The 13,866-nt window shown below is 39.7% G+C and overlaps 1 protein-coding gene across 1 annotated transcript in view; it reads left to right on the top strand.

Moving 5' to 3' along the window:
* Positions 1 to 225: 225 nt before the first annotated feature.
* Positions 226 to 13,866, top strand: part of LOC134224242 (uncharacterized) — a 67,512-nt gene continuing 53,871 nt past the window's right edge. Inside the window, exon 1 of the mRNA XM_062703565.1 lies at positions 226 to 308. Within this exon, the coding sequence (XP_062559549.1) occupies positions 263 to 308 (46 nt within the window). The 5' untranslated portion in view covers positions 226 to 262. The remainder of the gene's footprint in view (positions 309 to 13,866) is intronic.

Genomic DNA, 13,866 nt, shown 5'->3' with positions numbered 1-13,866 from the left:
CAGCAAGGATCGTGTTCTGGGTATCATGTCGGAGGTAATATGCGTGTTATTGAACAGTCTTTCTCTCTTGCTGCGCAGTTGGGTTCCGCTGTGTGCGTAGGTAGGTGCTAACAAGTGTGGTGTTATTGATTCAAACCGCTACTATTCGACCATCAAGGCTTTTCTCTACATGGGAGAATTTGATGTATTCTTTTAGTGCAATTGCAGTGCCTCTACGTGCTTGATCTACGTTGCTGACGATGTTGTAGCCCGGGATACTGAGATGTTCGTTTTCAACCTCCTGGATGAAGATAATATCCAGGTCCATGGTACGCGCAAAAGAGCGAAGTGCATTTATTTTAGTCTCGTTTGATATTGTGTTGATGTTTATAGTTGCAAGGTTATAGCTAGTGTTCTCCATTATTTATATTGAGTCAGTGCAACCGTCTTCGGGTAGATGCCGCATTTTTTTTGCGTGAGGTCGCCCACGGGTACGCCTGCTGGATGTCGTTGAATCGTCCGTATCGTGACCGTCGCCACGCTGAGAGTCTTCAGGTCGTGTTTGTTGGAGTCGATGTTGTTGATGTTGATTTGTTGATTCAGGTAGGAGTGTTGTCGAAGGCATCTTGCTTGATGATGGGAACGCCGGCGGGGGCATTAGAAAAGCTTTCGGTTCTGTTCTGGATGTAGAAGTGGTTGTGTTGCCGTGAGTTTGCATCTCATTTGCCGGTGGAGCCGGGTCATTGTTAAGTGGTAATGCCGATGTGTTAGTTGCAGAAGATGATGTTGCTGATATCGAGGGTAGTGAAGCTTAGCCGCCACTTTTTGGGAAATTGGATGTGTGTTTTCTTGCAGGTGCTGACTGCTTCGCAACGTTTGCGTAAGACGGATTTGCTTGGTCAGCTGCCAGTTTCTGAATAAGTAGCTTCTTATTCTGAATGCAGGATATGCCATTGTGGGTGGACTCACTGCAGTGACGACACGTGGTAATCTGGCCATTGAAAGACAAGCATGTGGTTTCACCGTCAATAGTGACGAAAGATGGAATGTTTCGTTTCACTATCATTCTTGCCACGCGAACTCCGGATGATACTCCCATGAACAAGTATTTATCGTCCCATGGTTGGTCACGAATCGACAGTACATCGCCGAAGCTTGATAGGAAATCGATAATTGCCTGGTCTTGTATGTCCTCGGATAGGTCGTACAATTTAACGTCAACTCCTCCATCTTCCATCCATCTGGATAGCGCTTATTGTCGATAACAAGTTCGTGTTTACCATCGTGATTGTCCACAATTCGTTGGGCAATTGAAATTCCATTAGTTTTTACAAACACACAGCCAAGGTATTTGCTACACTGAATGCGTTGTATTTCTTCTCGCTTCAAGCCTAGCTGTTCACCGATGAAATTATGTAGCTCCTCGAAGGATGGTTTTTTCGGTACATTGGCGTACTCGATGCGAAAAGTATTCTCGCGGCGGTTCATCGCGATGCCGGAGCCGTTATTAAACGAACACGCGGGCGCGAAATGGATAAACTTCTCGAAGAACTCGTGAAAAGAAGCCGACTTTTGAGTTTGTATATAAACGCGTCTTCCTCGCTCAGAAGTTGAGCGCTAACTGACCCATTCTCACCCCTCAGACCCATTGTCACCCCCGATGGCGATACTTTTCAACTTGGTGTTCTATTAGCATTACCACGGTTTTTAAATTGAAAGCTTTCCTATGCGTACCTTGTGTGGCGAGTACGACGAATACACTATGCCCAAGGTCCAAGTATGTTTCCCAGTCGAAAGCGTCCAAGGCCGGCACGAGAATCGAACTCGCAAGTCACAATTTCCGGATTGGCCATCCTACACCTTTTCTCACATTTTATATTCAGCATATTCAAATAGAAGAGGGTAGCATTCAGGGAAATGTTTCATTCGGGGAATTTGCCTTGCCAAATTGCATTTGGGGAATTGGTTTTCGGGGAATTCTCGCTAAGTAACATTTTTTTCATGAATTTATTTGAATAGCGCATTCAACAGAACAACATGAAAGCTTTTGATTGCAGTACTCAAATTAAATCACGAAAAAAATGTTACTTAGGTCCTTTTGAAAAGTTAAGCGAGAATTGTCGTACAATCATGCAAAGCAATCCAGGAGCATTAACAGTTTGGCCACTAGTAGTGATTATTGAACTTTTCTCCGCTGCTCCACAGTATCCAATTCCATTCAACATCGAATAAAAGAAGATTTAATTAAGCATATGCGGTATTTCGAAAAATTTCGTTTTAGGGCATTCGAAACGAAATTTCGCGTAATTCCGCGGAATTTGAGTATGGCGAAATCTGTTTTTCTGATTTCGTTCCGTATCGTTAAATTTCAAAAATTTCGACTGATTTTTTTTTCTTTTAACGAAATTAAACGGAATTTCGCGGAATTTCGAAATTAATTTTTAATAATTTCAATTTCCATACAATAAAAAAAAATCGGCTGCCCCGCTGAATAAAACCATTCAAATTCTACTAAATTTTTTATATATATACAAATTCTTTTTGTATCTTCTTCAGAAACGCATTTAGCTTTCAATTTGTTAATTTAAATATTATTGTTCAGTGAAGTAAAATAATTTGTAGATCTCATCGTTTTTTATGCTATATTTTTATTTAAATTAACTGATTTGTGTATGAAATATGTAATGTATTATGAGGCGCTTGTTCGATTTCTGCTCTTCTAGTTGTAGAAACTCTTCGATAAGCGAAATAATCCTCACTGGACTACTGAATATTGTCCGTTTTCCGTTGTCTTTTGAAAGTATTCAGTTTAAACAACCATTGTTTGAAAGTAATGAAATGGAGATGGTGACGTTTCAGAAGTTTTCCTGATTTAGTAGAAGTTAGATATTTGCAGATTTAAGAATGCTCCAGATTTGGGACATTCTATGGTATCTCATTTATTTCGGATTTTGGAACTGATTCATATCTTTCCGATTGAGATCATTGTCATGGCCTAAACTTCTACCTTCAGATATTTTTGATTCCGTACATTATGGAAATCTATAATTTTCCCACATTTTCTAGGTCCTTCGGATTTAGATTATTCAATTGTTTCAAAATCGTACCGATTTTCTGTCACAATCGTGCCGGTTGCGTTTACCGTAGGGCAGTTTGTTGCTAGTTTGGCCGTGCTGCTGCTTTTAACAATTAATATTTAGAAATTTTATTTTGCGATTTGATATCAATTTGCTTGTTTAATTTAGAAATACTCCATGTAGTCTGAATGACATTGAGTTATATCGGCGGCTGTATCGAGGAATATCGATAACTATTTGCTTTGTTAGAATTGTTGCTAGGATAATTTGCTTCTTTTTTAATATTAATCAAATCGAGAGTTGGATATTTTCCTTCGTCCTCCTGCTTCCGATGGCGTTTCCGGCCCTCGACTAAATTGTTTCAGAGTTGGATTCTATTGACCAAACTATGTGTAGCCTCGAGACCACCAACAGCCCCAATCCAGAATAGGATTTTCCTTTATCTGAATAGATCCGATGTTGATTTCATCCACCATCCAACCACTTGATCGAAGAGGTCTAATAGTGATTCCAACCAACTCCGAACACCTACCTTATTTCTTTGACCCAACTAGGTCCAATGGTATCTAAAAACCATCCAAGGGCTTACTCCAGATGGCGATTCCGGCCTTCAACTAATCCACTTTAGTGTAACTTTTCTTCATAATTCGACTAGTTCCGATAGCGATTCTGGCAATCTCATTTCCGAACACAGATTACAGATGCTTGCAAAAACCATAAAGGAAGTATTCATTTAGTGCATCACGCAAAAATGATTGATTTTGAACTTTCTCCCCTCGACCCCTTCGTCGCGATATCTGTCTAAATATCTAAATGTTTATCTTTTTAATGGGATGCTTCCGACTGTTATTCTCTATTTCGTATGACTATTATCGTCTCTTTCAGTCTTATAAAGCGGTGTATATTTCATTACCTTCTTCAGGGATTTAGAGGCTATACAACAAAACGTAGCCTTATTATGAGATTCTAACCCGACTCTGTGAGTTTCCTTACATTATTTGCGTAAAAAAGGACAACAAAATTTCAAATAATTTAAGGGTATTTTATTCAATCCCTCTTTGTGGATTTCAGGTATCTGCTTCCAATACATTTCTGAATATTGAAAGTGTTGCTAGAGTCAGCGCATCCCACGCACCAAAGAATTTGTGAAAAAGTCATGGAACAAGAAAAGGTTTTCATCTGACAGTCACGATTTTCGTTTATCTTCCAAGGCTTACTCCATAAAAAAAGTGATGGATGAAAAATGTCCCTCGTCATAAAAAACTCACAACGTAAACAAATCACTTCAAATTTAAAAATTAATATTTTTTATTTTTTTTATAATATTAATATTAATTTACAACAGACTTTAGTAAAAAATTTGAAAAAGTCGAGTTTTGTATTGCAATCAAATGCTTAGATCTGTTGAAAAGACCATTTTGGAAAATTTTACAGATTTAATAAACCTTCATGAATTTGGTCGAATATTTACCTGGAGACTTTATTTAAAATGTTAATTGAAATGGAGGGGTGGCACTTTGAATCTGTAATACTTTTCAAAATGGTGAACAGATCTAATCAATATGAAATTATAACTGTTAGTTTTATCTCAAACAAATTAAAAGAATAAAAGTTACTGTTACTGTTGAGTAGAGATGGTCGGGTTTCACATTTTGTAAACCCGAACCCGACCCGAACCCGACTCAGAAATTCCTTTCAAACCCGGACCCGACCCGAACCCGGAATGAAAAATCTTACCAAACCCGAACCCGACCCGTACCCGACAATTTTTGCAGTCTTAAACCCGAGTTGGACCCGAACTTATTTTTTTGGCGGAAAACTCAAACTAGATAATTTATATTTTTCTTTGCACCTAAAAGGGTATATGCCCGAACAACGAACAAGCCAGAAACGAATAAAAAAATATGCAATACTTTATTTTCTAAACCCGAACCCGACCTAGACCCGACATTTTATCAACTCACAAACCCGTACCCGACCCGAACCCGACATTGTTCTAATTTTCCAAACCCAAACCCGACCATCTCTACTGTTGAGCATTTTTGGAATGCTTCCTAATAGTGGTAAAAACATTGCACCAAGATAAAACGTAACGCCTGCCTGTTTCCGACGCAGCTCGGCTGCGCGAAACCTTATAGCCTATTCAGATTACGCCATTAATGACATAATAATTGGCGTTTCAGGGTAAATACACTTTATGATGTCATTATTTACGTAATATTCCATACATTTTGCGCTGTCAAAAGATACCCTCTAAAAAGAATTTATTACGAACAATTATTACGAGAGAGCTTCCGTTCTAACTGGAATGCAGGGAAAAATTCAACAAAACAAAACTGACAAGCGTCACGCTCTCTTTACCAGAGAGAAAATTCTCTCTGTTTTCATTTCGTTTCGTAGTTGACAGTCATGCTCTTTCTGTCGCACCAGGGTCGAATGCATGTTAGATGGAAATCTTCTGAGCGCTGAAGAATAACTCGGATTGTGATGGTTTTGTGGAAAGCATTTTATATGATGAAAATAATGATGATAATTATTTATTCTCCACTTATTCAACATGAATTGTTTAAAAACAGATGCTCTCTAGAATTAACATGAAGTATTTAACTTAAACCTAGATTTAATAGAACAAATCGAATAAATTTTCAAAGTTCAAGGGCCGTAGGAATGGTTGTAAAACGAATATATTTCATGAATAAACATGATTTCATAAATTGTTTCAATTCTGCTCCTTGAATGGCTTAATATACTTTGGATTTCAACATTTTTCACGTGGGACAACTGTACGATTTTAATGGGTTTATACATATAATTTATACATATTCATCCAACATCCAGTTTAAATTATATCACATTGACACGATTCGATTTTGTTAGAAGCTGTATCATTGATTGTCGAGTAGAACGCAATGGTTCAGTTTCCATTTTTGAAAAAAAAATAAATTGCTGAGTTGCCCTTCATACATGGAGATACTGGCGATAATATTTCTTGAAAATTGGTCCAATCGTCCTTTTTTTATTTATTTGTGAGAATTCCCAAAAGTAACTAAATTTTTCTATCAAATCTCCGTTCGATCATAGTACAGAATCAAAATATTTTTTAAACTTAAACAAAAATTGAGGAATAGTCTGATTCCCCGAAGAACGGCACACCCAACTAATGAATGTAGCTTCGCTCATTATCCTTAATGAGAGCTTCAAATATTCTTCGAAAATCCCTTTTCATATTTTTTTATATATTTTTTTTCGTAGAAACTTTGTTCAGAAAAAAATGTTCGATTGTCGCCACACAAATGCTTGATTTCGCAAATTAAATTTTAAAACTCTCCTTGAATTCAACCCTGTATTAGCGTGCAAATGAGGAAGCATGGAAACGTCAAGATATATTAACTTGCTGCAGTCTGAACACCTCGTAATAATTGGATACCCTCTCACTTAACAAAGTCATAAACAGCCCAATCTGAATAGGCCATTAGCCTAATTTTTGACATTTTGTTATTAGACGAGTTCTCTCTTAATCTCTCAACTGGATGATAAGAATTAGCCAAGAATACTAATTCAGGCCTCTTGCACTTTGGCACTCGAGATAACAAGGCGTAAAATCAGAATACGAGTGGGAGAAAGTTTTAAGAAATTGTTCACTACCGGGCGAACTGTAGTGATATTAAAGGTAATTAATATTAAATTGTATGGTGTTTCGAGATAACCAACAGTGATTTTGTGCCGTTCGAAGGATAAACCTTCGAACGAAGGTTTTTTTGTTGGGCTAGGAAGACGTCGTGGTTGTGGTCCACATCGATAACCTCAATCTGCCCACCGCACACGTGTAACCGGAGTCGACACCAATGAAGCGCTGAAGCCGTGGACGCATAGAGGCCACACCAGCATTAACATCATCGCAGCTTCGAACATCTCGCCGACCCGGTCAACGGAAATTGCCAGCCCTGTTCCGGCACCCAGCGGTCGACTGTGCTCCCGCGGCCGGATTGATCGCACGTGTACAGCACAAATCCCAAACCGAATCGTCATCGTGTGCATATAAAGTGGTCGATAGGGGTTCCCACAACGCTTTGCTCGACGGAGCAGCTCACCATACGAAAGCAAGTGAAATCAAGTCCCGTTCCGGCACCCAGCGGTCGACTGTGCTCCCGCTGCCGGTCAGTAAGTTCGTCATCAACAACAAAAGCAAAGCCCGTTCCGGCACCCAGCGGTCGACTGTGCTCCCGCTGCCGGTTAGGAAGCTCGTCGTCAACAAAAATCAAATCTCGTTCCAACACCCAGCGGTCGACGGTGCTCCCGCTGCCGGGTAGAAAGTTCATCACCAGAGTAATCAAGCCTCGTTCCCGCACCCAGCGGTCGACTGCGCTCCCGCTGCCGGATAGAACGTACGCATGCAGACCACTCGAGTGGCGCGCAAGCCGCCATCCGATCGCCGAGTCTTCGCAGCAGCGGTAAGCAACGACGGTTGCCAACGATACAGGTCAGACCTTTTTAGTTTTATTCATTGAATGCGCATATCAATACCTAGGTTAAGAACATTTCTAAAATTCAATCGAAAATGTATGGATCCACACAAACTCAGAATAGCTACTTTTGCTAAACGCAACCGCACACCTAGTCAAACGATGTGAGCGAATGCCAAAACTGCAATATCCACCTGAAGTCTTTTTTAGAATAAATAGTTTGAACATGAAAACTACTTTGTTGTTCCGTTGAGTTATTTTTGGAGATTGGATCGCGATCGATAGACCCGCCCTGAAAGAGTTAGCCGGGACGGCTTCACATGCGTTTCCGCATCACGCTCTAGGGTGTGTTGGCGCTTAAGCGGAAATTGTTGGTAAATTGTAGGGTATCGGTCGAAGCCGGTCCGAGACAGACAAGCAGCGCGGAACCTTGCGTGCTCCAGGGTACCAAACTTCCGTTTCAAACTTTGCTCCAGTTCCACCTGCTCTCTTTTGTTTCGGACCTCATGCTAATGGTTCATAGTTAACCCCAACCTGGTAAAATCTGTTTTGGTTCTGTATCGTATCGTATCGGCCAGGCTCGGGGTCGTACGCTTAGTCACCATTACAAAATTTGTTGGAAATATTGAGGGATATTAAGCAATGAATATTCTCACGTTGTTTATGGTGAGGGGCATACTTTTGAAAATGGTGAATAGATCCAAAGTGATCTGTTACTTACCTATGTCCTTTTGTAAAGTTAAGCCAGCTCTATGACATTTGGGTAACAATTATGTAGAATGAAATCAGCAGTGATTCAGTTTCATTTCAAATGTTCGATCACTATTCTAGTTTGAATCTGGAACAAAATAGATCGAACTTGCTGGTTTCCCCAACACATGTTTTAAAATTTTTCAATTTAATGAAATCATTTTGTTGCTGCCAAGAAAGGTGCCGTAATTGCAAAGTGGATTGATCCGTGGATAAAATGACACAATCATACACAAAAACAAATAATTTTCCGATTTTTTAAATGTTGTCGCATCAACATTTTGTTTTAGAGAAAAAATCTACGACCTTCACTCAAAAAAAATTAAACAAAATTATTTTCTCCGCGGATTTTTTTTTTATTCGTTTTTTTTGCGTTATTTATATAATGCTGAAAAAAACAATTGAATAAAAATTTCGCGGAAAAAAATTGAATTTCGTTTCGTTTCGTAAAATTTCGAATTAAATGGACCTGGATTTCGTTTCGTTTCGAAGTTTCGGAAGAAAACTTGAATTTCGTTTCGCTTCGTTCCGATCCAACAGTTGCATTTCTAATTTCGTTTCGTTTCGTTTTTGCCTTTCTCGTATACTAAGTATACGTAAAGGCTATATGTTCACTCCAAAAACAAACTTTTTATAGAAGGCTCCGAGACCCATAGTGTTATATACCAATCGACTCAGCTCGACGAATTGAGGTGATGTCTGTGTGTGTGTGCGTGTATGTGTGTGTGTGTATGTGTGTGTATGTGTGCACCAAAAAGCAAAAGTTTAGCTCACTTTTTTGCACTTACCCTCAACCAATTTACTCGCAACAGGTTGCATTCGACGCAGTATACTGCCCCATTATTTCCTATTGAAAATTGGTTGATTCGGACAATGGGCTTAGAAGTTATGGCCAAAATACTTTTCCTCATAAAAAAGCGCGTAAAAAAGTCTAGCTCACTTTTAATGCACTTACCCTGAACCGATTTCCTCGCAACAGGTTGCATTCGACGCAGAATCTTTTTTTCCTATTGAAAATTGGCCCGATCGGACGATGGGCTTAGAAGTAATGCCCAAAATACTATTTTTTTACCGCACGAGAAAGGCATCATCACCGCTAGGTGGATTAATCTGGGTTTTCAGGAAAAATTGTGTTGTCGCATACCCTTAGATTTAATGCCTATTTTCATTCTAATGAGTAATCGGAATGGAAATGGGTTGCGGTTAAATTATGTATGACTTTTGATTGATATTTATTATTGTAATCCTAATTAAACATGTCAACAATGCCCTTGATTTTCAATTTTCCTAAAACTTTAAACCATCTAGACGGGACAATCGTCTTACCCTACTATTGCTTTTTTGTCCAAATCCAAAGCTCTTTTACTTCTCCATTAGTATAACAGCCGTGAACCGTTTCCACACAATTTCCTGCAGGACAGTTTTCCTTTCTTTCCATTTTTTCAAAACTTTTACATTCAACTTCATTCCACTGATTGATCTCTAATCCTATTAAATCTTCATTGCTTTATCGTCATACGGTCGGATAAAAAGTGAGAAAATTGCATCCTCCTTCTGCAAGCACCATCACCTGTCCGCCTGCCTAGTCGATCCAATTCAATGGAATGACTTTTTATGCTTTTTCAAAGGATCAGCAGCTGGTTTTGTTGACTTTTTTGCAGGAAATTAGGTGGAATTTACGCGACGTTAATGCTCTTAGCAATTTTTGGGAAGTCTCTCCATCAATAATAGCCTGTCAGCTTGTTCGTTTTATGATCGGAAATTTCCGAACACGGAGTATTGAATTAGCATCTGAGATGAAAGGAGGTTACATTATCATCACTAGATGGTGGATTAGTTTCAAATAAAATTCCAGACCACTGATAAGTAACCAGTTTCCAAACTGAATTGTAGATATTGGAACATTTTAGAGGAAAGGAAAGTGTTGCGTACCATCTATGGTGGGTTGCAGATGGCGGACGGTACGTGGAGGAGGCGAATGAACCATGAGTTGCATCAGCTGTTGGGAGAACCATCCATCGTGCACACCGCCAAAAACGGAAGACTGCGGTGGGCGGTGGTTCTCGACAACAATCCGACGGGAACAAGAAGGCGAGGTGCACAGCGGGCAAGGTGGATCGATCAGGTGGAGGACGACTTGCGGACCCTCCGCAGACTGCGTGGTTGCCGAAGTGCAGCCATGAACCGAGCTGAATGGAGAAGTCTTTTATGTGCAGCACAGGCCACTCCGGCCTTAGTCTGATGATAAATAAATAAAATAAATAAAAATAGAGGAATGCTGACCTACGATTATGGAACCCGGGATCAAGGAGAATATGTAATAATGAAACAGTTTCAACTCAACGATTTGATAATTTTCTGGATTCAATTTCTTTCTTTCCTTCTTCATTTAAAATTGTCAGTACTTTAAATAAAAGATGTCTTTCGTATGATGGCAATTTCCCAAGATTCAAATTAATTCATGTTAAGACTCAGAGTCTCGTACTGCGAATGAGCTACGATGAAAATTTACCTCAATTAATGTTGTAAATTCCTATTGTCTCAATTCTGACTACGATTCTCCAACCCATGTCCCCAAATATTTCGTGAGCAGTCAACGCTTGTGCTATTCCACCTTTACGCAGCAATGCGATGGAAGCGGGCTTTATGCAGGCTTCATAAATTTTAACAAGCCCTTATTTACGCATTGAGACACATTAACTTTTTTTACACTCCACGCATCCTGAATTTGAAACGGTAATCGCTTTGCGTTGAAGGAGGAATGGGTTATACACGTTATGTAACCATCATCGCCGAGCATGTCCCTTTGCGTTTTGGTGGCGAGAACGAGAATAGCTCCTACTCGTGTCGTGGCACATTGGGATGGATCTATCCACCGTCATTGCCGCAATCCGGTTGGTATACCCAAACCCAGTATCATGTGGTAGGTGGAAGAAAGTTATTGGGGCTTTTTGGAGTTGGTGAATTCTACGAATGAACCGTGAAGCGCGTTCCTTGCCGGTTCGGTGGTTTTGGCGTTTACCAGGATGTGGTAATAAGGGTTAAGTCCTTGATGAGGCGAAAATATAAACGCTTTTTGCGTATTTTCAACTGGAAGCTCTACCTCGTAAACTATGCTCCGTGGTTATAAACGAAAGTTGGAAACTGAATCCGCAAAAAAGTAGTTTTCGCGAAAGTATTCCACACGATTTTATTTCGCGAGGTTGAAAGAGAACGTTACATTTATGTTACACAATACTCAACCAACGTGGGGAAATAAACTACAGAGTTAAAAAGGCTTCATAGTTTTGAATTTATGTTCACAATGTTTACCGGATTTGAGCATGCTTACAGCTGCATATCAGTGAATTGCGATACCAAGGTAGTAACACTCTAAAATATAGATAAAAATGAAAAGCTCAAACGCTTTTTCCACGATTAAAAGTCTAGAGGCGAGTCAGAACATCGCTCAAATGCGAAAAAATAAAATCAGATTCTCTTTAGATTAAACTTGTGCAATATTCGCGGCTCGCTGACTGTGGATGGCCTTTCTTGACCTTACGCTTGGCTAACGTTCTTCGTAATGCTCACAACAGTGGAAAATCACTTTTCTGGTATCTGTTTTTCGTTTCCCTCACTTTGTAGCGCGACCCTGTTGATCCTTTTCTTCTACAGTCATAAATTGAAGATTAATTCAATTTCACTCGCTGTTCTGCGTGCAGCTGATTGTTTTCCCTTATTCTTAATATTGTAAGACAACGGAAGCGAGATCAGCGTCCGGTACGTTTGCCTCCAGTCATGCGCGACCGGATCTGTTCGTCGTGATTAGCAAAATTCTAATTTGTTTCCAAACCAGTCAAGAGAATCGAAGCATTTCGCCGGGTCGATACAGAAAATTTGTATACCAATACCCGTTCGCCTCGTTCCATTGCGAGAGCTCAAAGGCGAATCATTCAGCCCATGAAATCAAGCCCAGAATGAAACGAAGTGGCTTGATAGATTGATATGTGCTAAAAAGAACATCACACATCACGGAATAAGTGTCCTCAAGTGGCAGATTAAAAGTCTTGAGCGGAAAGAGCGCTCGTTCCCAATTTCTAAGCAAATACCCCACGAATCAATCAAGCGATCAATCATCGTTTAGCGGAAGAAATCACGTAAGAAGTGAAGCGTTCGAGTGTATGTCGCACCATTTTCGGTTTCGGCGCGGCGGCGGCATTCCCAATCCAGAAACCGCCAAGCCAATTGAAACGTTACAGTTTCTAAGATCTGACACCGTACAGAAGAGCTGTCGCAGTTCTGTATGGTGTGGCAGCAAATCGTGCTCACCTTACCTCGCTTTTTCTATGCGATGCGATGTTAAAGGATAAAATCAATTTAAATTTGATCGTTCCGACAAAGTGATGTGTGCTTTCGGCAGCGAGGGTGAAAAGGTTCCCCATGGCGAGGTAAAAATTCACGTGATTGATGGGATCTTTTACGAGCACCGCTACGCATGGGAGATGGCTTTTGGATTGATTTTATCACTGACTAAATTGAGCTAGTTAGAAGTTTTAATGTGATTTCGGTGATGGGATGGTAAGATAAATTTTCTGCCGTAGAAATATTATTGCTTTGTATATCAGAAAGCAACCAACGATTGGAACATAGATGTACCACTTCTTGTATCTTTTTATGATTCGACACTCATATTGGATTGGAATCTGGAGCTAAATTTGAAATTGGATTGCGATTTGGTGATTGGGTAGAATAGATATCGGATTGGAATTCAGATTTGGAATTGAAATTAAAGCTGATCTGGATTTGGATTGGATGTGGATTGGATTTGGATTGGATTTGAATTGGATTTGGATTGGATTTGGATTGGATTTGGATTGGATTTGGATTGGATTTGGATTGGATTTGGATTGGATTGGATTGGATTGGGTTGGAATGGATTGGGTTGGATTGGATTTGGATTGGATTTTATTTGGATTGGATTTGGATTAGATTTGGATTGGTTTGGATTGGTTTGGATCGGATTTGGTTTGGTTTGGTTTGGATTGGTTTGGATTGGTTTAAATTGGTTTGGATTGGTTTGGATTGGTTTGGATTGGTTTGGATTGGTTTGGATTAAATTTGGATTAAATTTGGATTGGTTTGGATTGGTTTGGATCGGATTTGGATTTGGTTTGGTTTGGATTGGTTTGGATTGGTTTAAATTGGTTTGGATTGGTTTGGATTGGTTTGGATTGGTTTGGATTGGTTTGGATTGGTTTGGATTGGTTTGGATTGGTTTGGTTGGTTTGGATTGGTTTGGATTGGTTTGGGTTGGATTTGGATTGGTTTGGATTTGGTTTGGTTTGGTTTGGTTTGGATTTGGTTTGGATTGGTTGGATTGGTTTGGATTGGTTTGGATTGGTTTGGATTGGTTTGGATTGGTTTGGATTAAATTTGGATTAAATTTGGATCGGTTTGGTTTGGTTGGTTGGATTGGTTGGATTGGTTTAAATTGGTTTGGATTGGTTTGGATTGGTTTGGATTGGTTTGGATTGGTTTGGATTGGTTTGGTTGGTTTGGATTGGTTTGGATTGGTTTGGTTGGTTTGGATTGGTTTGGTTGGTTTGGATTGGTTTGGA

This window comes from Armigeres subalbatus, chromosome 3, assembly GCF_024139115.2.
Source record: "Armigeres subalbatus isolate Guangzhou_Male chromosome 3, GZ_Asu_2, whole genome shotgun sequence".
Taxonomy (NCBI): domain Eukaryota; kingdom Metazoa; phylum Arthropoda; class Insecta; order Diptera; family Culicidae; genus Armigeres; species Armigeres subalbatus.
This window is presented reverse-complemented; position numbering and strand designations above follow the sequence as displayed.